Here is a 21752-nt window from a genome sequence, read left to right on the forward strand (position 1 = left end):
AAGAAGCAGTGGGAGGGAAGGGTTGAGGAGCCGAGCCAGCCAGAGATGTCGTCGCGTGCCGCACACGGAGTTCTGGCCGTGGGGCCCACGTGTGCTGCAGAAATGAGCGGACGTGACAGTTCCCACGGGATCGGCATCTGTGCCCGGACAGGAGCAGTTGCCGCAGCGATGACGGCACAGCGGGCCGCGCCTGCTCGGTCTGCAGGAGGAGGGCGCCGGGGTCATGAGCGCCGTGACAGGAGGCATTCCTGCCTTTTGTTCTGGTGCCATTCCCGTCCCTTTGGTTCTGCAGGGGGACAGCCCCAGCGCTGTGATGAGCGTGTGGGTGTGCCTTCCGGCAGCCCGCCCCAGTGTCCTCACCACGCTCGCCACACTGTCCCCTCTGATCAAGGTCAGATGTCACATCACGTGTGGCTTGTCTGTCTTCTCGCCTTGTTTGTAAACTTAACTTGGAATTCTGAAACGGCTTCAGTTTCATGGGAAGTAGCAAAACATAGTGCACCGGGAAGAGCGATGAGCAAATCGCGTGCTCTCCTGTTTATACCTCAAGAGAGCACAGTGAGGAAAGGCCGCGTTCCTCTACCTGTTCCCGTGCCAGCGTCCGGCTCGCACCACAGCCGGGCACGGACATTCCTGTGATCCACGGACCTCACGAAGGTCTCCAGTTTTACATGTTTGCACACGTGCCAGTGTGCGAGCGTGCACAGCTGTGCACCAGTGCATGTGTATTCCACGTGTGTGCCGGTGTCAGACACGCGTCATGCACGTGCACCTGTGTACCACACGCATGCACACCTGCGCAGGCACACCACACGTGCATTGTGCATGCACCTGGGCAGGCCTGTCACGTGTGTGCACACGTGTTCCCGCATGTGTACTATGTGTGTGCACCTGTGCACGTGTACCATACATGCATGTCCTGTGCGTTCTGTCACGTGTGTAGGTCTGTGTAACCGCCGCCGCAGTCAAGATGCAGAACCACTCTGTCACCACAAAACTTATGAACGGGGCATGTGTTGGTCGTACACCGTGTGACCAACAGTGTACGGTCACTGTTTTGGGCTGCGTCCACCTGATGTGTTTCGTGGGCCTGTGGCCAAGGTCCTTGTCCTTCTGAGCCCGATTCCTACCATCTTTGAGATGGGCTGCTGTTCCCAGCCGGGTCGGTTTCCTAGGAATACGAATCCCGAGTCGTGAACAGAGAGTGGGTGTTGCCAGGACTCTGAAGACAGGAGGAGGGACAGTGTGGCCTCGGGTGGCCTGCCGAGTTCTGGGCCCTGAGCGGGTGGCTCCTTCTCAGAGTGCCGGCTGAGGAAGGGGCCGTCCTGCAGAGGAGCAGAACTGCCCTGGGTTCAGACTGCCTCGAACAGTGCATGACAGTCTTTCCCTACAGCCGTCTTTTCACCCTGAGATGTCACACGTACGGTTTCGGAGGGGCAGGGGTGGCGTATGGGTTCATGAGTCTGTTCTGTCATTGGCAGTGAAGGGCACGTGTCAGAGAGAAAGTGTCACAGGACGGGCCAGTGAGAGGTGGAGTCACCGTGGTGGGAAATGTCGGTTACAGAACTTCTTCCTTCTGTGATCGATATTTTTAAAGGTCTCTGGAAAATCACTTTATTAAAAAGAATTGGTTGCTGTGTTCTATCCCTGACCCTGGGTGGGTAGTAAGAGAACAAGGAGGTTTACAGGGAGGTCCTCCTTGGTATCGAAACGGGGAGGTGACGGCCCCCCACGCACACTGAGCAGGCCTGGGGGTCCTTCCCCAGCTCCTCCGAGGACGCCCGGCTGAGCTCCGCTTTGAGCTCTTCTGCTTTAGTAGACCTGCCAGGAAGGGCCCTGGGCTCTGACCGCAAACCTTCTGTAGCGGGACGGGGAGCTCTGGGAGCCGCGTCTGTCCTGCGTCTGACGGTCCTCCTGTCTTTCCCCACAGGCTACATCTGTGGTTGTCTGGTATACAAGGACCCGGCTCTGACTCTTTCTGCGGGTTTAGGGGAGCGAGGGAGGCAAGGGCCGGCTGGACCTCTGTCCTCCTCCACGCATCATTTCTGACCTATTCTCTCGTCTTCTGCGTTCACGGTCGTCTTGCTGCTCTCGGCGCCAAGGTCCAAGTGCTCAGCGGTCTGGGTCCCTGTGCGCTGACCCCCACCCCGGCCCTGAGGCCCGTGCAGACCAGGGCTTGATGAGCCAGGGAGGGTGGGCCCTGCTCCTGTGACCACAGACCCTCTCTGCAGGCCAGGATCTGAAGCTTCCCTGAGAAAAATGTATGGGAGCCACCGTTGCTTTTTTTGTATGCGTGCTGCCGAAGCGAGCACGACTGGTGCTTTTTTCTTGTTAAGTTACTAAACCTATTTTTCAAGCAATTTTATGTTTGCAGAAAATTGAGTAGAAAATGGAAGGAACTCCCATGTCCTTGCCCCACCTGGCCCCTGTGGCTGACGTCCCGTGGTGCATTTGCTACAGCTGTGAGCGGAGGCGGGTCAGAGGCTGTGCGCCCTCTGGGTCGGGCAGAGGGTGGGGTCCCGCCTGCAGGACTCTGGCCCCGTGGCGTCACCAGAAATGGCCCCTCTCTCGTTCTGTTAATTTGTTTCCTGGTTAGCTTGTCTAGAAGGTTAATCGATTTTATGATTCTGTTGTCTTTTTTCTGCTTACTTTGCCTTTAGTCTGGTCTCCTTCTAGACTCCTTATGTTATTTTCTTTAGAGAATTTACGTATTTATTCGGTAGAGCGAGAGAGAATGTACAGATGGGGTGAGGGGCAGAGGGAGAAGCAGGCTCCCCGCCGGGCAGGGAGCCCCACACGGGACTCCGTCCCAGGACCCCGGGATCATGACCTGAGCTGAAGGCAGACCCTTCCCCGACAGAGCCCCCCGGCGCCCTGAGATCCCTTACATTCGTGAGGGTCGATCTCTCCTCCGACCTGCGCGGCCACTGCTGTAAAGTCCCTGTAAGCACTGCTGTCGCGGTGGCCCACGTGCTGGGATGAGTTTTAGTTTCATTTTCACTTACGAAAAGAAATGAGCTAAAAATATCTCTCGGTTGCTCTTGAGACGTTTTTGGGTTTGGTCGTTTTGGAAGCATGCCGGCTCACCTTCGGGCACTTGGGGCGAGGAAGCTGTCTTTCTGCCCCGACTTCCAGCTTCCTCTCCGTCCCCCCGAGAGCGGACGCTGTGCGATGCGCCTCCCGGTGCGGGCCGCCGTCCGTGCCGCGAGACGGGGAGCCCCCAGGCGGCCGCTGGAGCGGGGGGCGGGCCGGGGCTCACCTCCCAGTCGCTTGTCATTCACCTTAAGTAAAAATGGGAAAAGCTACCAAATCAGCCTTTTTCAATGCACCAGCCCAAGACTGTTTTCTCCTCAGAGAAGCTGAGTGTCGGTGCGGTGCCTGGGCTCTGGGTGCCGCCCCGCCCAGCACCCCCCCTCCCCCGTCCCAGCTTAGCACGTGGGGGCTGGGACCGCGGGGCCAGAGCCTTCGAGGGCAGAGTGCAGTTCAGTGGGTGTCCGAAGCTGTGCAGAGGCCGAGCTGGAAAACCCGCATTTCCTGCCGCCCTGCGGTGGCGGGTGTGGCCCCGGCCCCAGCAACCCCCCACCCCGGGTGTCGGCGTTTGTGGCTGGCTTGTTTGTGAGCAAGCTGGCGTGTCACCCACAGGGCACGGGGCACGCCCAGACCCTCCGTCCGCTGCGCAGCGACTCGTGGGAACTTCTGAGCCGCAGCCGTATTGGGGCACCTGTGGGGGCGGGGGCGTCCTCGCCGTGCCAGGCGGCGTCTGGGTGGTTAGGGTCGCTGCCCACCCTCCTCTCCCAAATCTGCGGAAAGTAGTGGCCCCGGGCCTGCGTGCAGAGCGTCTGCCCCTCCGCCGGGAAGGGCTCGCCCTCGGGAGGAAACAGCAGCCATGGGGTCCGCTGCTGCGGGCGCCTTCTGCTCCTGGTGGGGGACAGGAAATGCGCCGCGGGTCGTCCACGGTGGGGGTCCATCCGGCCCAGACACTCTCTCGCTTCTCGCTTCTCGTCGAAAATAGACAGGGCCCTGTCCCTGCAATGGCTGTGGCCAGCCTGAAAATGAAGACAGAAGAGAGCCGGGCCCAGCGCGCGGGAGGACAGCACTGGAGGACACAGGCTTTCCAGGAGCCCGTGAGGACAGGCCTTTGCTCTGCTCCTTGATGTGCAGCCTTCACTGGCACCGGGTTGTAGAGGGCAGGCCATCTGCCGCCCAGCTGCAGCGTCCTGCCCCGTGCGATGCTTCGGGAAGCCCGGAGCCTGGCTCGGCCGCGTAAGGGGGTGCTGTGGGCCGCGGGGCTGTGTGCGCTCCCGCAGCAGGGCTGGCGGGCGCTGAGGGCCCCTCGCATGGGCTGGGCGGGCCCAGAGGGTCGTGCTGCACCAGGGGGCCTGCCGTTGGCACCCCCATTCCATGAGGGGCCTTCCGGGGCCTTCCGGGGCCTTCCGGGAGCATTGGCTCCCTGGGCTGTGTGCGACGGGCCCCTGGTTCCCGGGAGCCCCTGGTTCCCTGGGGCCACTGGCTGCTCCTGGCCAGTGCATCCCTCTGAAGGCAGCCCTGCTCGTGGGGTGGGAACCCCCTAGAGCCCTTGGCGGATCCTCAGTCTGTGCTCTGGACACGGGGTATTGCCCGGGGTCACACAGGTGTGACGCTGGTCCAGTCCTACCATCCAGGAGATGTTGCCGCACCCTCCGAGGCCACTGGTCCTGCTGTGGAACGAAGGGCCAGAAAGGGCCGCACCCAGCCTTGCCCGCAGCAGGGGAGAGGTGGGCTCCCCGGGGCCTCAGTGCCTGTCTCGCCTACGTGCGTCAGGTCTCCCGTTTCTGTCCTGGGCGAGCCAGAGGTCCAGGGGTCCAGAACCTGCGGGAGGAGCAGTGCCGTGGCCGCCACGCTCAGAGGAGCAAACTCAGGAGGCCAGGGGGGCCCACCGAGGGGTCCTGCCCGCACTCAGGAGGCCAGGGGGCCCCGCCGAGGGGTCCTGCCCGCACTCCTGTGGCCCATCCACCTGGCCCACCATCTTGGGCCTGGATTCTTCTAGGACAAGCAGTTTTCCTCCCCAGGCTGCAGAGTCACGAGGGTTTAGTCGGAAGGGACCTCGGAGGTGCTCCCATTCGGCCTTCTTGTCCAGTGAAAAAGACAATTAGTTTCGGGCTCCGAGGCGGCTCAGTCAGTTGAGCATCTGACCTGATTGCAGCTCAGGTCTTGATCTCGGGGCTGAGTTCCAGCCCCACACCGGGCTCCACGCTGCCTGAGCCTACTTAAGAGAAGTGCTGATGTTCACGTTGTAGTGCGTTCTATGAATCATCAGTGTGTCACACCTGCTGCTGTCGGATGTTTCTGAGGGAGCAGGTTCCTCTTCTTTGAAGCCCCTTCCCCCTCCCCCCGACCCCTGACCCCTGACGGTGACCTGACTGGGTCCTGCAGCTGATCTGCCCTTTGCACAGACGCAGACGCGGGCAGAAACACAGCACTGGTCTTGTTCTCGAAATTCCAGCCCCCTCTGCTCCCGTCTCCTTAGAAGCATCCATGAGCATTAACTTCCTGTCTGGGGCACAGGACTGAGACCCCCTGGCTAGGGTCCGGGCCTCACACACAGACAGAAGGATGAGATGGTCCAGAGCTGTGTACACCTGCACGCGGGCTCGGCGTCAGAGGAAGGGACCAAACGTGAAGCAAGCAAGCGCATGTGTTTGGGAGGCGGCGTCCTGCCGGACCTTTCCTCGCACTGTCTGGCCTCTGGCTCCCGAAGCAGCGCTCTGGGGGAGCCGCGCCCTAGGCCGGCCCTGGGATCTGAGTGGGGGTGGGGTGGTGCTGGGGTTGCCGCGTGGGGTCAGGCGGCTTCACGCTTGTGAGCGGAGACGCTGAGAGCGCCCCCCTGCGCGTGGCCATCCCCTCGTGACCCTCTGTTCTTGTGTCTTCCAGGGCAAGGTCCACCTGGACCTGAGGCTGAGCGAGGTCATCACCGACACGGGCGCCGTTTGCCACAAGCTGGCCACGCGGTAAGACACGGACGGCGGTCTTCTCGGGACCAGTGGCTCTGAGCCCAGGCAGCGGGCGGGCTGTCGTTCTTCAAACACACGACTCAGAATTCTGGAGTCGCTGATGCCCCACGAAGACGCTTCTCTGGAGGGGCTGGCGCGTCTTCTTCACACCCTCCTTCGAGCAGACGTGCGTCCCGGAGGTGACGCAGCTGGCGTCTGCAGCAGCCGCGGTCAGGGAGACGTTTAGATACAGGTGCTGTGTGTGCCCGGGCGATCCCAATGAGGGGACTGTCGGGTGGCGTGTGCAAGGCCGGTCAGCAGCCCTGCAGCCTGAACTCAGGACCCCCTCCCAGAATCCAGAGCTCCTCCCCGGTCATGCTTGCTGAGTGTGAGCGGCTGTGCCCGTGTCTACGCGTCATCTCCGAACCTTATGGCTGTGCCCGTGTCTACACGTGGTCTACACGTTGTCTCCAAACCGTGTGGTATGCTGACATTTCAGTCCACGGTCCCGTAGATCATCTGGAGGAGGCTGAGGACTCTCGGGTGGTGCACACGTGCGTGAGCTCACACACGTGTGCAGGGTCCTTGCCCTCTGAGCCCAGCGAGGCCTCGGAGGGTGCACACCCCGCCGGGCTCCCGCTCCCACACTGCCTGCCCTGCGGGCCCCACGTGTGCCTTTGCCAGCAGTACCTGCGGCTGCTGGGGATCCCGCGGGCGGCTGCCAGGGGTGTCGGAAATCTTGGGCATTTGGGAGGGACTCCTGAGAAGAGGACGTGAAGGTGCGCAGAAACCAGTCCTCTGGTGTTAAGGACCCATGAGACACTAGATGCTCCAGCTTTCTCTGTCTTTCGACAGACGCTTTCCCGAATTGCCGTCTTCGCCGTGTCTGGCAAGCAAGGGCTTCGGTGAGATCAGATGACGCCCTTTCTTGGGGTCAGAGTGCAGGCTCTGCTCTAGCATTGTGCTCCCTCCGTCCCGTCGCATAGGGTGGGGGTGCGAGGAGTTTCCGCTGTTGTCTGCCGCCCCCAGAGAGCCCTGCCCTGCCGCCCACCGCGCTGTTCAGATTCACCATCTGTTGGCTGAGGGTGGCCTCTGGTCCGTTGAGGCTACGGGGCTGTCACCATGGGACAGGCAGGAGGACATACGTGGGAATGTGTACGGGACGCCGTGTAGCGTGGGGTGCCGTGTGGGACACGGCGAGCTTTGGCCTTCCCCCTTCGGTGCTTCCACTGTGCTTAACGTAGGTGCCCTCAGACCCTGTAGCAGTGAGCGGAGAGTTGTCGGCTTTCTCGTCTACTTACTGGTCTGTCCCTTCTCCCAAAACAACTTAAGGGTTTTTAAAAGCAGCCTTACGTGGAATAAGGAATGTGCTCTAGTGGCGCGGGGACAGAACGGACCAGTCTGGACAGAGCTGAGGCGGGTGAATGCGGGAGAGGGGGGCCAGGATCCCTGTCCTGAGGGCTGCCCCATCCAGCCACCCATCTGCCTGACGGAGGGCGGGTGTGAACCATTTGGCCAGGAGTAGCAGTGGTCCTGATCAGAGAACCACAGGTGTGGCACCCAGAGCACGAGACTAAGTCATACATCACAGCTACACACTCTGCCATCCCCACCTGTCCCCAGCCACCATCCACGCTGTCCACGCCGTCACCTCCTACCCCCAGAGTCCCCGCCGTCCACGCTCTCCCCACCCACCCTTAGAGTCCGCGCCGTCCAAGCTGTCCCTACCTGTCCCCGCCCACCCCCAGAGTCCCCTGCCCATGCCGTCCCCGCAAACCACAGAAGCACCTCAGACATGTCCCTGTGGAGTCATCTTAGTTAAAGCACCAGGGATTTGCTTGGTTCCTGCATCTTTGTGGTGCAGTTCCTCTTGCTTCTTCCTAGTGCACACTAGTACACACGCTAGTACACACACCTGTACATGCTACTGTGCACACCAGCACACACACTAGAACACACGCTAGCACGCACATTAGTACATGCTACTGTGCACACCAGCACACACACTAGAACACACGCTAGCATGCACGCTAGTACACACGCTAGCACACACACTAGTGCACACGCTAGCATGCACACTAGTACACATGCTAGTATGCACGCTAGTACACATGCTAGCACACACATTAGTACATGTTACTGTGTGCACCAGCACACACACTAGTACACACGCTAGTGCACACACCAGCACACACACTAGCACACACGCTAGTACACACGCTAGCACACACATTAGTACATGCTACTGTGCACACCAGCACACACACTAGAACACACACTAGTACACATGCTAGTACACACGCTAGTACACATGCACTAACATGCACACTAGTACACACACTACTACGGATGCTAGGACACCCTAGCACACACACTAACACACTAGCACACACACTGGAACACACTAACACACTAGTACCCACATCACACACGCTAGGACACACCAGGGTACACACACTAGCACCATACTAGTACACACATTAGCATGCATGTTAGCACACACCTAGTATACACACTAGCGCTCACACTACTATGCATGGAATATGCTAGCACACACGCTACTACACATGCTACTACTCATGCTAGTAGACACACTAACACACTAGAACACATTAACACACTAGTGCACACATTAGCACACGTGCTAGCATGCATGCTAGTACACACACTAGCATGTATGCTTGTACACTCACACTTGCACAGCAGTACACACACTAGTATACATGCTAGCATATACACTAGCACACGTTAACACACACTAGTACTCATGCTAACATAATGCTAGCACACACATTAGTACATGCTAGCACACATGATACACACTAATATACATACTAGTATATGCTGGTACAGAACACTGATATACTAGCACACCTAGTACACTTGCTAGTACACACCAGCATACACTAGTACCTGTACTAGCACACACAAACACGCCTAGTGCACATGAACACACATTAGTACACACTAGTGCACATGACGGTGCACACTGACACACACTAGTGCATATGCCAGCACGGTGCTAGTACACATGCTAGTACACACACTGGTGCACACTGGCACATCCACTGGTACATACTATCACACACACGAGTACACTTTGTTCAGAATCCCAGGGCAGAGGGGTCCCCCACAGAGATGCAGTGAGGAGGAAAGGGGGGGTGCCACAGTCACATAGCCGCTCCGGTCCTCCAGTCAGGGGTCAGCAGTGACTGTGAGACCACTGGCTTCTCTTCATCCCGTCTCCGTCCGTCGATTTTTCTTTCACTAAAAAGCACCCTTCACATACCATAAAATTCAGCGTTTTAAAGGGTACACTTTGTGTACATTCACAAGTGTGTGCAACGGTTACCCCTAAGCACTGTCCAGTTCCAGAACATTTCATCATCCTGAAAGTGAAATCCCGTCCCCAGCCCCTGACAACCACTGGTCTGCTTCTACGGATTTGCCCATCCTGGATGTTTTATGTAAATGGAATCACATGCTCTGGTTCTCAGGGACTGGCTTCCCTCAGCGAGCGGGAGGTCTTTAGGGGTCATCCCCGCTGTCGCGGGTGTCACCGCTCCCACCCTATTAAAGGCTGAACACTGTCCACCGTGTGGGTACACCACATTTTCTGGTCCATCACCCACGGATCCCGTTTGGGTGGGTTCCACCTTTTGGCTGTTGCAAACACCGCTCCTGGGACATTCTCGTGTGAGTAGGAGACTAGTTTTCATTTCGCTTGGGTACATAATGTAGGGTAGAATTGGTGTGTAGTATCTTAACTGTGTTTAAGTTTCTGAGAAAATGCCAGGCTGCTTCTCACAGAGGCTGCTGCATTCCCAGGGCCCACAGCGTGTGAGGGCTCCAGCTGCTCTGTGTCCTCGCTCAGCCCAGACTCTCTCGCAAGCCGCCCTGCTTGCTTCCTCCCCGTGGTGTGAAGCGGCATTGACTCGTGTTTCCCTGGACGACATTGACTGTCCTTTCCTGTCCTTGTTGGCCGGCTCTGGATCTTCTCCGAAGAAGTGTCTCTTCAAGTCCTTTACGATTTTTAATTGGGTTATTAGTATTTTATTATTAAGTTGTAGGAATTTTCCATATATTCTGGGTACTAGACTGTTGTCACATATATAACTTGAAGATGTTTTCTGTCATTCTGTTGTCCGTCTTCACTTTCTTAATAAGGTCCTTAGTGATGCAATAATCTTAAATCTCCATCGGCCGCATCTGGTGTTTCCCGTGTTTTAGGTAGATTTCTAAGAGATCTTGTCCCAATCTGAGATCGTGAAGATTGACAGCTGCGTTTTCCTTCCAACATTTCTAGGGTTTCGTTCTCCCCTTTTGGTCCTCAGTATGTGTGGAGTTAATGTCTTACGTGCGGCGTCCAGTTGGGCTCAGCGTTGGTTCCTTTTCTTTCGAAGATGCAGTTGTCTCAGCACCACTCGTGGGAAGGTCCGTTCTGTCCCAGCCAGCTGCCGCTGGGTCACAGTAAATGGTTGGACTCACTCGTGGACCCTGTTCTCCTCCACTGACCCGTGTGCCTGTCCCGTCCCCGTGCTGTAGCACGCAGCAGGTTCGGAAGTCGGGGAGTGTGCGTCTTCCATCTCGGTCCCTTTCTCGTGACTCCCTGGCCCTCCTGAGCTCATTCATTTCCATATGAGTTTCAGGATCAACGTGTGGTTTTCTGCAAGAGTAGCAGCTGGCGTTTTGGTAGCAAGTGTACTGAATCTGTAGATCCGTGCGGGGAATTAGCAATTTGAGCCCTGCCGGCCCCTGAAACAGTCTGTCCTTATGGTCAGCTCTTCTGTAATCTCCTTAAAGAGTCGCTTTGTCTCTATAAGATCTTAGAAATGTGCCTCTGTCAGTACTGATTTGAATGACTTGAGTCTTCTTTTTTGTCAGTCTCGCTGCAGGCGTGTTGAGTTGGTGGTTCTTCTCAAGGGTCCCACTGCCCCCTCTCGTTTCTTCTCTCCTTTGTCATCGGTGTGATTTCCTTCTTTCTGCCTGTGTAGGCTTTTCGCTTTTCTTTTTCTGGTTTCTTAAGGTGGAAGTGTTGGTTATTAATTTGTGATCTTCATTTCTTTTTAACGTAGACATTTATAGCTACAAGTTTTCCTCTGATGTTGCAGTCGTGTTTGTATTTTACGACTTTCTTCCTCAGTGCCCAGTCAGTTGTGTGCATCGGGGACTTTGGGGACAGAGCAGGAGACAATGGCTACCCCACCTGTGATACGAAAGGCTCTGGACCTGAAATCCCGGCATCAGAGCGGGCAGACGTCTCCCAGACCCGCGGCAGGCCGCAAACCCTGACTTGCTGCGCACGTCGTCTCCTTGTACCAGCCTGCGGTCTCGGCGTCTCTCCGGCACTTGTTCAGAATCACACGTGGTCATCTGCCTGTGTCTTTGCCTCAGGCCCTCGCATCTCAGAGGTTACACGGGCTTGGGCCAACCTCGAGGTGTGTCATGGGCTCGGCAGAAGTTAAGAGCTGGGCCGAGGCCGTTGAGAAGTCCGTTGCGCAAAAGCAGATTCATTCCAGTAGGGTTCCCTGCTCGCCCGAGGATCGCCTCAGCCCTCGCTCCTGCCCAGCAGCACCATGACGTACTCCCACTCCCCTCGCCGGACGCACCGGGGCCAGGCTCGGCCTGCACCTGTCGCCAGGACCTGCTCTCAGCACCCCGGACACACGTCCTCCCCTCATCGCGGGGGCGTGACTTTCTGAGGGCTGCTCCGGCCAAACACCACAGTCTCACGTGCCTTAAAACAACAGGACCTGATTCTGTCTGAGTTCCGAGGGCTGGATCTGAGATCTGGCCACGCCACACTCTGTCTGGAGGCTTCAGGGGATGGTCCCCTCCTCCTCGCCCGGGCAGTCCCTCTTCACGATACCCCCCACCCCCACCCCGCGTCTGAGCGATCTCCCTCCTGCAAGGACACTAGTCATTGGGTTTAGGGCCATCCCGAATCCAGAATAAGCTCATCATCTCGAGAGCCTTAGCTTGACTACGTCTGCAGAAACCTGTTTTCAAGCCAGGTCACATCTCCTTGGGGACCCACCACTCAGCCCCTCATAGCAGGTGACTCCTACTGGCTGACCGTCCTCCCCCCAAAGGCTGCAGGACCTGCGTGCACTCTCAGGTCCTTCCGGGCTCTCTTCACCTCTCACCCGGCCTGGCCGTCTTTTGTGGGGTGGCGGGGGTGTTCCGGCCGGGCTGGCTCTCTGGACCTTCCCTCTCCCCGCTTCAGCTTACTGCTCTCTGCTGCCGGGTGCGCCCGTCCCCGCCGTCCGAAGAGCGAGGCGGGCCTCGTCTACCTTCCCCAAACAGCAGGTCGCCCTCTGTGAAGTTGTGGTTCTTTCCCGGGGAGTGTCCATTCCCTGCAAATTCCCTCACTGCCCTTATGCACCAGGGAGCGCTTCCTGTGGGCGTTCCCGGCTGCGAGGCGGGCAGGACAGCATCTCTCCCTTCCCGGCCTGGGTGATGAGTAAAAGCCGGGGAGGACGGTGCTGTCGGCCGAGCGCTCTTGTGGATGTGCGGACAGGGGGTCTGCGCGATGGGCTCGCAGACGGGCTCGCAGAAGCCTCCCCGTTCCTTCTGCAGGTGGCCTTTCCGACTATAAGCCTGCTTTTCTGTCTGTTCACTCGTATGTCCACGTCTGCTGCGGGGACACCTGCGTGAGCCTCAGGTGGTCCGGGGACCCACCACCCTGCTGTTCTTGTCGGGATGCAGGGCGTCTACCAGTCCCCACCTCCGACAGGTGCCTGCTCCCGGGGGAGTGGCTCGTCTTTCCAACCAGACCTCGGGCTGGACTACCTTGTGCTTTTCTTTCATCCCCAACAAGGGTGAATAAACCTTTTAATCGTTCATTCAGGTCTGTCCTGAGCTCCTGCTCCATGCCAAAGACTGCGGGGCCTCCTGTGGCCTCCACCTTCGCGGGGAGACATGTTTGCCTGTGAGCATCTCCAGATTTCATTCGCTCGAGCCGAGTGTCGGAAGAGCCTGACGGCTAAGAGCAGCCCGCCCGGCACGGGCCGGCACAGCTCTGGGCTCTGCTGGGCTCGCCGCCTTTCCTGGTGCTGCGGGCAGTCTCTTTTGCGTGTCCTGTGGCCACCTGCTGCGTCTGAAAGTTAGGGTTCCTGCACCTCGCCACCTCTAGGCTCCACCGTCTCCCCATCACACAAGAGCCCTATCGAGGTCCCACAGGCACCCGCCGGGGAGCCTCCCTGACCGGGACGGGGGCCAGGCTGCTGGGGGCCGGGGATGTGGTGCTGGGGGTCCTGCAGGCGCCTGCTGGGGAGTCCCCCGGACCCAGACCCAGGCTGCAGGGCAGTCAGCCGGGAAGCAGGCACCGGCCACCTGTACCTCCACCTTGAGGTGCATCCAAGTGAGGGGTTATCTATTTCCGGACTCCCATCAGCATCTCAAATCCAATAAAGATCTTGTTTTCTATTATCAGGGAATTACAACAGGCTACCGACCCTGGCTCTGTCCGAGGTTGGACCAAGCATGAGTGGGGGTGGAACCGCTGGCCGGCCGGTGGCTGGTGGCCGCGGTGGAGCTTTGTCACCGCACGGCCGGGTCGTCTGCAGCCGGTGGTCCCGCAGGCAGGCTGTGTCCTGCTCGTGGGGGCGGGAAGTGGAAGCCCTAGCCTGTGGCCACACTGGGGGCTGGGGGGGAGGGGATGAAACGAGGTTCGGGAGCTGCAGACCATTACTCCAGCTGGGAGGCGTAACCACGTTTTACGGGTCAGTTCGAATACAAAGTGCCGCAGGGTTAGACTGTGTGCGGAGCCTCGGGTTCCAGATTAGTTGACTGGGTCACTCTGTATGTCACAGTGTCCTCTCTTGGAGGTAGGAATGCCCAGCAGAGTAAATACTCTACTTCTCTCTGCTGTTTATCTAGAACATTCCAAAGAGTCACTAGAAGTTGTTCCGAAGACAGTAAGCCTGGAGAGATGCGTTTTGTGGGATGTACGGGGGGGCTTGTCTCTGTGTGCCCCGGGCAGCCCCCGAGAGCGCCCACCGGCCGTGCGCTGGGCTGTGGCCCGCCGGAACTGCGCAGGGCTGGAGCGGGAGGGGGTCTGGCGCATGTACTCCGGTGTGCGTGTTGGGCCTGCCGGGCGGGAGGGTTCTTTTTTCCTCCCAGATGTCTTTGTGCAGGTGCAGTCAGTGCCTAGTCTTTGAGTCAGAGAATAGAGTGTTTCTCATGTCAGTCTTCAGAGGAAGGCGAGACGGGGACATCCGGGCGCTGGAGGCAGCTGCTTCTCTAGGGCATCAGATGTGGGGAAACTCAATTTCAGTTTGGTGCTTAGGGATGCCATCGAGTTTCTGGCCGTGGAGACCCATGATCTCTGAGGCTCTGAAATGTGGACGCACTTGCCGTCCAAACCTTCCTGATGAACAAGTGAATGTAGAAGAAGCGTGTTTGCATTCAGCTGGGTCATTTGCTGCGGGTCAGCGCGGGAGCCTCCCTCACGTCCCCCGAGCAAGCCGTTTGCCCACGTCTCACCGCTGCTGTCCGGTCGGGTCCTCTCCTCCCCCACCTGTCTTGCCTTTCCTTCCGTCTGCAGCCGCAGCCGAGTGCGTGCGAGCTGCCCCACGGCACCCATTCCTGGAAACGTGCTCGCCGCGGATAAGATCGCAACCAATAATTCTTTCCCGATGATTTAATGCATGTAGAAACATTTCTTTAATGATGAGTTAGTGAAGAGCGGAAGGTAACCGAAGGCCAAGTCAGTGTTCTAGGAAAGAAACCCAGAAATACTTCGTAAAGTAGAGTAGGAGGAAAGGGTTGGAAAAATTAGGGAAGGCTCACGTCGTGGGACTGGCGTGGACGCAGCTTGAAGGGCTGTGAGCATCATGAAGGAGAAATGAAGGAAACGAAACCCTGCAACCAGAAGGAAATATTCTGGTGAAACGCTAGACACGAACTCCTTCCCAAGAGGGACACAAGATCGCTTGGCTTGTGGAGGAGCGCGAGAGCCCGGTTGTTTCCTGACTTCCCGATGCCGAGGAAAAGCTGGAGCTCTCAGCTCTTGGAGGGAAAGTGACCGACGCGCGTGAAGCCGAACGGACGTTCCTCTTTGGGGGGACAACTGTGCTGCCACGGTGCAGTCCTGGGACCCGGACTCCTCTCCCACCACAGACAGCTAAGGAGCTGGATGCTGGGCGAGTGGGACAGTTTGGACCTTGGGCAGTTGGCATTTTCGCTCTGGGACCCCAAGTAAGGGAAGCGGACCCAGGAGCTGCAGTGGTCCTGATTTTGTCCTGCGGGTGTGTGGGTGGCTCGGGGCAGGAGGGCTCCCGAGTGGGGCCTGGAGGTGGGAGGGGAGACAGAGACTGCTGTTGGGAGTCTGAGGCCGCTGCTGGTGGGTTCTGGAGAGGAAGGGACTTGCCAGCACTCCCACAAGCCGTGCGAATAGAGAGGGGTAGCGCCCTGGGTTCAGGCGGAGCTGAAGGGGCTCGTGTGGGGCTGGGAGGCGTTTGAACCCCTGCCAAGCCGGTGGAGATCCTTGTTCCCACCGGGGGCTCCATGTGGACTCGGAGGGCCGCACCTATGTGGTGGGACAAACAGTTCCTGGACAGAGGTGGCCGGCGCCTCCCCTGACAGAGCTTCAAACAAGAATTGCTGTGATCAGTCTGCACCCAGAGACCTCAGCCTCCAGTCAGCTCTGTCCTTCGGAAAGCAACGGCATCTGGACACCAGCAGCCTGAAATTCCTACCGTCCAGCCGGTGCTCCCAGTCGGCGTGCCAGGAACAGGACGGTGGGACCCACAGCCTGGAGAAGGGACAGTCGGGAGAAGCACAGCCGGATGGCAGGGGTGACAGGATGAGGGGAAATGGTGGTCCTGGAGCTTGTGTGACCAGCTGGGCTCCAGAAGTTGAAGCGAACTGGGGAGCGGGGCAGTCGTGCCGGGACCTGTGGGAGGCATCGGGGAGTCTTCTGCTGAGCGGCGTGTGTGGCACGGAGCTCACGGTGTCTGCTGTGAGCGGCGTGCGTGGCACGGAGCTCATGCACGGGCTGGGTCTGCAGGCCCCTCCGTTGTTGGGGCCCCCGTTTTCCCACCTGTAACGTGGCCTCGTCGCAGCGCCTAGTCCATCAGCTCGCAGGGGAGCTGAACTCTCAGGACGTGAAGGCAGTGGCCTCGCCCCTGGGAGGCCCCAGCAGCCTGTGCCCCTCAGATAAGACAGCCGTGTCCTGAGTGCAGCGCTCACGCTCTCCCGCCGCACGTGTCTTCTGGCTGCACATCGGTGCACCCGTCCATGTTTATTAGGAGCGTCTGGGCCACGGGTGACCGAAGCCACCCAGGGCTCATGGCCCTTGGCCCTGGCTGTGGACAGCCACCTGCCACGGCCTCAGAGCTGCCTGGGGAAGTTGCCTGTGGGCCCCTCCCACCCCGCTCCTGACGCCCCGGTCTCTCTCCTCAGCATCCTCGAGTGCCAAGGCCTCCCCATCGTGAACGGGCAGTGTGATCCTTACGCGACTGTGACACTGGCAGGACCCTGCAGGCAAGTACTCTGCGTGCACCCGCGCATGGGGCGGGTGGGTTAAGTCGCCAGCTGTGACGATGCTGGAGCTTCCACAAAAATGTGGGAGAGGCTGTGTGCTGGGACGTGGCGTTCTGACTTACTCTGGTGTCCTCTGTGGCCCCGAGATTGCTTTCTGGAAACAGCCCCTCTCTTCTCCACGTCGGGTGCCTTTGGCTCAGTAAAGCTTCCTGATTTGCATGCTGTGTGGGTTGGAGACAAACAGAAATATTTATAAGTAGCAGGAGGAGGTTACTGGTACATTTGATCCCTCAGTCTGAAGGTGCAAAGACTCGGTGTCAACAGCGTTGGTTTTAACCTTAACCCTTCCTCCTTGGTTACAGATCAGAAGCAAAGAAGACAAAAGTGAAAAAGAAAACCAACAACCCCCAGTTTGATGAGGTGTTTTATTTTGAGGTTGGTATTTGAGCCCCGTGAATGTCACATGGAGACCCTTGGGGAAGGTGTGTTCCCGGCCCTGGGCCCCGGCTTCCTCCTGCAAGTTCTGGAATGACCCTGGCACGATGCCTCCCTCCCAGCCTGCGGCGTCAGCCGGGCTCCCAGGAACTCCCCTCTGGCCCCTGGGGAGAAAGGCCATTTGTTGCTTCCTTGGTTTTGAGTCGAATCCTGACGAGTTGTACTTCCCAAGTTTTCACGGTCGGTGTGTTTTTCACCGTTTGCTTGTTTGGGGTTTTTGGTTTTTGCTTGCTTCACCCGGTCTTTCCTGAGCAATGGAGGGAGGCTTGTCTCCCCAGAAATGGTGAGGGGTTTTGAAACAGAAGAGCCAGTACGTTTGAACACAGAGATCCCCTGGTGTCCTCACAGGACTGGGAACCGCTGAGGTTAGTGAGACGGGAAGCCTGCGGGCCGGAGGCCGGCAACAGGACAGTAGCAGACGCAGCTGCTCTCGTGTGACCCTGGCCCAGAGGCGGTGTATTCGGGGTGATGTTTCCACACGCGAGGGTTTCGCGAGGGTCTCCTGTGGACCAGGTCCTGGCGGCTGAGGGTGCATGAGCCTCTACCCTGTCTCCCCGTGTTTGCCCCAAGCAGGGAAGCGTGCACAGGGCGGGTTGTGCACGTGGTAAAGGGACTGTTACGTCAGTGGCCCTGGGGAGCCACACGCGAACAGCCCCCAGTCCTGCCTAGAAAGAGTCTTCCGGGAACGGCGACCCTTGGGTGCGGTCTGGGGGGGGCATCATGAGGCTGCTGGGAAGTGCGTCTGTAAACACTGGGTGAGGCTGGTGTGAGAGGGGGAGTCTTGGAAGTTGGGGAGTCGGCTCAGAACCAAGGAGCTCACGTGCAGAGAACCTGGACATGTTCTGACGGGTCCAGAAGCCCACAGGTTTCTAAAATGCTAGAGGCTGCGGTCAGGCTTCTCGGGCCGCGGCGAGGGGCGTGCGTTGGAGCGCCGAGGGCACAGGGCCGAGGGCCATTCTCTGTCCCAGGAGGACAGGCTTATTCCGTCGCCCGGTGCAGAAAGTGGTTAAAAGACTCAGGGTTGGTCAGGAAGCTGACGCGGTCAGCCTTATCTATGGGGAGGGGGGTCATGGCGGGGCTCCAGCGTCAGGGAGGGCTCTGGCTCTGGGACGGAGAGAAAGGACAGCTGTCGGTCTGGATTCTGTACTAGAGCCGCACCGGCCTGCCTCATCCCCGCAGCCTGGAATGGCTGAGGTCAGCTCCTCCCAAGCTTGCGTGGCGCACAGTAAGGCCCGGGCTTTTCGCTGACGTGTGGGCCTCCTGGACAGTGACACCCACTTTCTGTGTCATATTCTTCTATTTCACTCTGCAAAAGCGTGGGTCTCCACTTGCTAGATGAATCTCGCCAGCCCCATATGCCGCTGAGCGCAGACCTGCATCCTGCAGGGTCCCGGGGATGGTCCAGACCAGGGCCCTCGGTGCTGTGGCTAGGGCCTACCTGACACCTGCCTCTCTCACAGCCTCAGACCACAGGACCTTGGAATGTGCTTCTCTCTGGAGTTTATGGTCTGAGACTCAAAGGTCTGAGCCCTGCTTAACACCTAAATCCCCCTTTGGATTCTCTGCATCTGCTTTCTTCTTCTCTTGCCAACAACCCCACAGTTTGACTTAGCCTGAGTCCCAGTGGTTGGCTTTGGGGTCATAGACAGCCTCGTATAGGGGTTTCAAAAGGAAGTAGTGTCCAAACCATTTTCTTCCAGGGTAATGCCTAGGCTTCCTTAAAAACTCTTCAGTATCTGAACGAAGTTATTTGAGGTTCTACGGAAGCCGTCTTCGTTCCCTCACTAGATGCGTTAGGTACCCGTGCAGAAGCCCTGTGACCGCCACACTAGAAGCCAGACCGTGAGCTGTGTCAGGCGGTGGAGGCTCTGGGGGGCTTCCCGGAGGAGGTGGCATTTCAGAGTCACCTTCAGGCTTCCCAGCACGGGCCTGAGCAAGGAAGAGGCGGTGGTGAACTGGGCAGGGGTGCAGGCTGTAGCAAGACTGCTGTGTGCTGGGTGAGGGGACTAGTGGGGGCTCCACGGGGCTTTCAGAAGCCTCAGCTGGCAGTGGATGAGGCCCGAGCTGGTTGGCGGCTGGACGGGTCCCCTGCTTGCGAGGTGTTAGCACCCCCGGCAGCTCGGTTAGGGTTAGGGTTAGCACCCCCGGTGGCCACCAAGCAGTAAGGGTGAGGTGCTGAGATGGGAAGATGGGAAGGTGGGGGAGGAGCGACTTCGGGACACAGTGGGAGGGTGGGAGGGGAGGCCCCGGAGCTGTGGGGCTAAGGAGGGAGGGAGCCGGCCTGGTGCCTGCAGCGGGGAGGCGGAGGTGTTAGGAGGGTGAGGAGGCAGAGCCCCGCCCATGCCCCCTGGAGAAGAGGCTCCAGCCTTGCCTGCAGGCTGACTCCACCTCTGCTCTGGGTGGGGGACCCACAGCCTTTCCCCAGGCCTGGGGCGGCCAGGACACGGGGGTGCCCTGCAGGCAGGGTGTGGCACACACGTGCTCCCTCCCCTCCGCCCCTCCAGGTGACCAGACCCTGCAGCTACAGCCGGAAGTCCCACTTCGACTTCGAGGAGGAGGACGTGGACAAACTTGAGATCCGGTGAGCGAGAAGCGGGGTTTCTGGGCGCTGGTTGGCGGCTGCAGTCTGGACTCTCCTCGTCTGTTTGTGTTCTGTGCTTCTAAAAGTAAGGGAGTGCGAAGAAAGGAGTTTTCAGTTTTCTGGTAATTTCAATACTAGGACATGGGGAGTTGGATTGAAGGAAGAGCCAGGAACTTGCCAGGGGCTCGTGGGGTGGCTGAGACGACACAGACTCAGGCAAGGGACCGTGCGGTTTTGGTGCCGTACCTTCCGAGAGGGGAGGCCAACGGCCTCGTGCTGCCCCCCCGCACCTGGCCCTGCTGCCCAGGGGTCCTCGCGATCCAGGCCTGAGTGTGTATGGTCTGCAGCAGAGCCCACCACAGGTCCAGCCACGTCGGTCCTGGGAGCCTCGGGGTCTCACCTCACGCCCAGCGCCCGGTGCCCTCAGAGACCCTGGCCGGGCCTCTTTTCCCGTGGCTCTGGGCCGGGGCCGACCCTGAGGGACCCTGCAGATCTGAGCTGGCTTACAGTCTGGTTTCCTGTGGGTTCCAGGCTTCCTGAGGCCCGTGAGGCTCCCAGGCTTCCCACTGGGAACATGGGGCTCCGGAGGCCCTTCCCCCCACCCAGTGTGGGACCCTCGGGCTCGCTCTTTGTTCCTTTGTGGCTTTGAGCGCTGAGGGAGGCCGGTCTCCACACACGGGTCAGAGGTGTTTCTGCTTTAAGTCTTCCATTACAGAGAACCCGCGGCCGGGGGGCCCCGGCTGCATGTCTGAAAGTGCCGGTGGCGGTCCGCGGCCGTGCGAGAGGTTGGCCACGCCCCAGCCGCCCTCGGACACACAAGTCTCTCTCTTGTTCAGAAACAGAAGTGTTCGTACAAGATTGGGCTTTAAATTTGAGAGTGGAGTCCTAGCTGTTGCATTTTAAGCAGACGAACCAAAAATGTTCTTAAATATTGCCCTTATCGAAGAGAAGCAAAGGCAGCCTGGCGGCTGCTACGGGGTCACTTGGCGAATTAAAGGCTCTGCTTTCCTTATTCCGAAAGTGCCACGGGGCCACCGTTCCTCCCCGTGTCCCTGACGTATACGTGTTCCTCTAGTAAACCCTGTACCTTCCAGACACCTGTGGCTCCCACCTGGACCTCAGGGGCCGCAGAGGGCTGACGCGGCCTTCTAGAACTTTCCCCGTGACTGCCGAGGGTGGTGAGAGAGGGCTGGTCTCGGACTGTCCGCTCCTGGAGTAATCTGGTGCAGGTGTTTACCGTGGGGTGCGCGGACGTTTGCCGCCTCGCGCCGGGGACGCCGCTCCTCCCTCCGTGCTCCCGTCCTCACATACACACAGTCGCCGTGGCCCCACACGAGAGGGAACACCGAGAGTCCCGCCCCGGGGCGCCGTCTTCCCGTGCTGTTGAGAAGACAGAAGGCCCCTCACCCCGACAGCAGGCCCCCAGCTCCTCTCCCTGCCCCCAGGGCCCAGGAAGACCCCCGTCTCCGTGCCAGGCACCTCCTGCGCTGACCTCACATTTCAGACATCCTCGGTCGGCCTCGCTCCTCACAGAGACGGGGCCGTGGGACCGGGGGCTCTGATCTGCCCAGACGCCCCTGGGGATGCTGAGGAGTGCTGCTGTCCCCTGCCCTCCCGAGGTCACCCCATACGGAGATCTGTGTACCGTTGGCTGTTTTTCAGAGTTGACCTCTGGAATGCCAGCAACTTGAAATTTGGAGATGAGTTTCTGGGAGAGCTGAGGGTTCCACTGAACGTGCTCCGCCAGTCCAGCTGCTACGAGGCCTGGTAAGGCGTCTGCGTGGCCCACGCCGTCCTGGTGGGTGGACAGACGGCGCTGCCGTGAGCAGCCAGAGTGTGGTGGCGCAGCTCGGCTCCCACTGGCCAGACGCTGTGGCTCTGCACGTGGTCCCTATTCGCTCCGGCGAGGTGACGGGTTGCCGGTGAGAAACAGGCGACGCACGGCTGCCAGTTTGGCAGGCGGGGGCGGGGGAGAACGACACGAGAATGGTGGCTGAGGCCCTCGACAGACACAGAGGCAGGGCCACGAGAGCCTTGCAGCTTTGAGGACAGGCCCGAGCAGGGAGGGCAGGCCTCGCGCTCCTGAGGGCCCGCCGCACCAGGCCTTCCCCGTGGCCCGTCCTCCCAGGAGTCACCTGCCGAGGAGCCAGGCAAAGGCGTTGTTCCAGGCCGACCTCCCCGCGCTCTGCCTCCAAGCTCACCCAGCGCCTTTGTTTTAT

At 59.2% G+C, this 21752-nt stretch overlaps 1 protein-coding gene across 2 annotated transcripts in view; it reads left to right on the top strand.

Moving 5' to 3' along the window:
* Window positions 1–21752, top strand: part of RASA3 (RAS p21 protein activator 3) — a 115014-nt gene that overhangs the window by 70185 nt on the left and 23077 nt on the right. For both annotated transcript variants that reach the window (XM_080799025.1, XM_080799024.1), the window contains exons 5-9: window positions 5911–5987; window positions 16377–16457; window positions 16820–16892; window positions 19457–19533; window positions 21196–21300. In XM_080799025.1, the coding sequence (XP_080655151.1) occupies window positions 5911–5987; window positions 16377–16457; window positions 16820–16892; window positions 19457–19533; window positions 21196–21300 (413 nt within the window). The remainder of the gene's footprint in view (window positions 1–5910; window positions 5988–16376; window positions 16458–16819; window positions 16893–19456; window positions 19534–21195; window positions 21301–21752) is intronic.

Source organism: Martes martes (assembly GCF_963455335.1).
Source record: "Martes martes genome assembly, chromosome: 3".
Classification (NCBI taxonomy): Eukaryota; Metazoa; Chordata; class Mammalia; order Carnivora; family Mustelidae; genus Martes; species Martes martes.